We start from the raw sequence: 1,144 nt of genomic DNA, 5'->3' as shown, positions 1-1,144 counted from the left end.
AAAAATTCCATTGAGTGAAATGAAATTTGACAAAAAAAAAAAAAAATTTAAACCTCTTTCTGCCTGGCTGCGGTGTCGAGCATGTCGAGAACTTCAATATCGATAGGAACGTTGTATTTGTTCATGATCGTAGGTTCGCGAAACTCGGCCAGTGGAATCAGAGCTACGAATTCAATATTCGAAATCAAGGCCCTCTCGTTGGAATTGGGATTTGACAAAAATTTTGGAATTTTGATTCAAATTCACGAGTATATCAATCAATCAAACAATTAGAAAGTGTTTGGATCATGCTACATATATACATGAAAAAACACTGGTAAAAATTGAGAAAAATACGTACGAGAACCGGATTTAAACCACAATCGATCGCGCGACTCTTCGACAGACTGGGATTTGATATGGACTATGTAAAAAATGTCGCCTTTGTCGGCTAAATTGTCGATCGACCACTGCAGTGCAGCTTTGCTGCTCTTGGAGAAATCCATGGCCACCCCGATTTTCCTGTCTTTCGCCATATTTTCCCCAAAATACGTAAACAACAACGATGGATGGATTATTCACGCCAATTAATGTACAATTTCAGCACAAGAAATATAAAGGCTGTTGCGTGTAGAAGACTTGATTCTGTTTTGGGACTGAATTTATTCCCTTCGGTGCTACTTTATTTGTGTCAGTAAATGTGACGTTCACGCGTGTAAGAAATAAGAATGGGTCGGGTCACTCATATTGTGCCTGATTCGGATATAGTTTCCTTGCGTACAAGTATGATGACGTATAGACTTCATCGGATTGAATTTTTTTTTTTGACCAGCAAAATGTATCCATTTTATTAATAGAACAATGTTCACAGATACAATTTAACCAACCAGTAAGGAAATTCCCCATTTACCCAACAAAAAGATATGGGGGAAGAAATAACAAATTGAGCTAAAGAGTGAGCTATAAAATTAGCAGAACGTCTCATGTGTTGTAAACTCAAAATCCACGGCTCCCTTAACATGTTCTTAATCTCTTGAGCACAAGAACCAGTATATCCAAGGTCTGATGATGGATCCATGACTGTTTGCACGGCCATCTGCGAGTCCGAGAATACATGAGGGCATACCAGTCCCTTCTGGCAAATTATCTTAAATCCTTCTTGAAT

The 1,144-nt window shown here is 38.4% G+C and overlaps 1 protein-coding gene across 1 annotated transcript; it reads right to left on the bottom strand.

The window, feature by feature from the left end:
- Positions 1–41: 41 nt before the first annotated feature.
- LOC140969314 (uncharacterized) lies at positions 42–720 on the bottom strand. Its single transcript, XM_073430628.1, has 2 exons — positions 341–720; positions 42–163 (listed from the first exon to the last, which is right to left on the bottom strand). Exons 1-2 carry the CDS (start codon positions 513–515, stop codon positions 48–50), a joined length of 291 nt encoding a protein of 96 aa, XP_073286729.1. The 5' UTR covers positions 516–720; the 3' UTR covers positions 42–47.
- Between the last annotated feature and the right edge of the window lie 424 nt (positions 721–1,144).

The sequence above is a fragment of the Primulina huaijiensis genome, unplaced genomic scaffold (genome assembly GCF_012295235.1).
Source record: "Primulina huaijiensis isolate GDHJ02 unplaced genomic scaffold, ASM1229523v2 scaffold40689, whole genome shotgun sequence".
In the NCBI taxonomy this organism is placed as follows: domain Eukaryota; kingdom Viridiplantae; phylum Streptophyta; class Magnoliopsida; order Lamiales; family Gesneriaceae; genus Primulina; species Primulina huaijiensis.
This window is presented reverse-complemented; position numbering and strand designations above follow the sequence as displayed.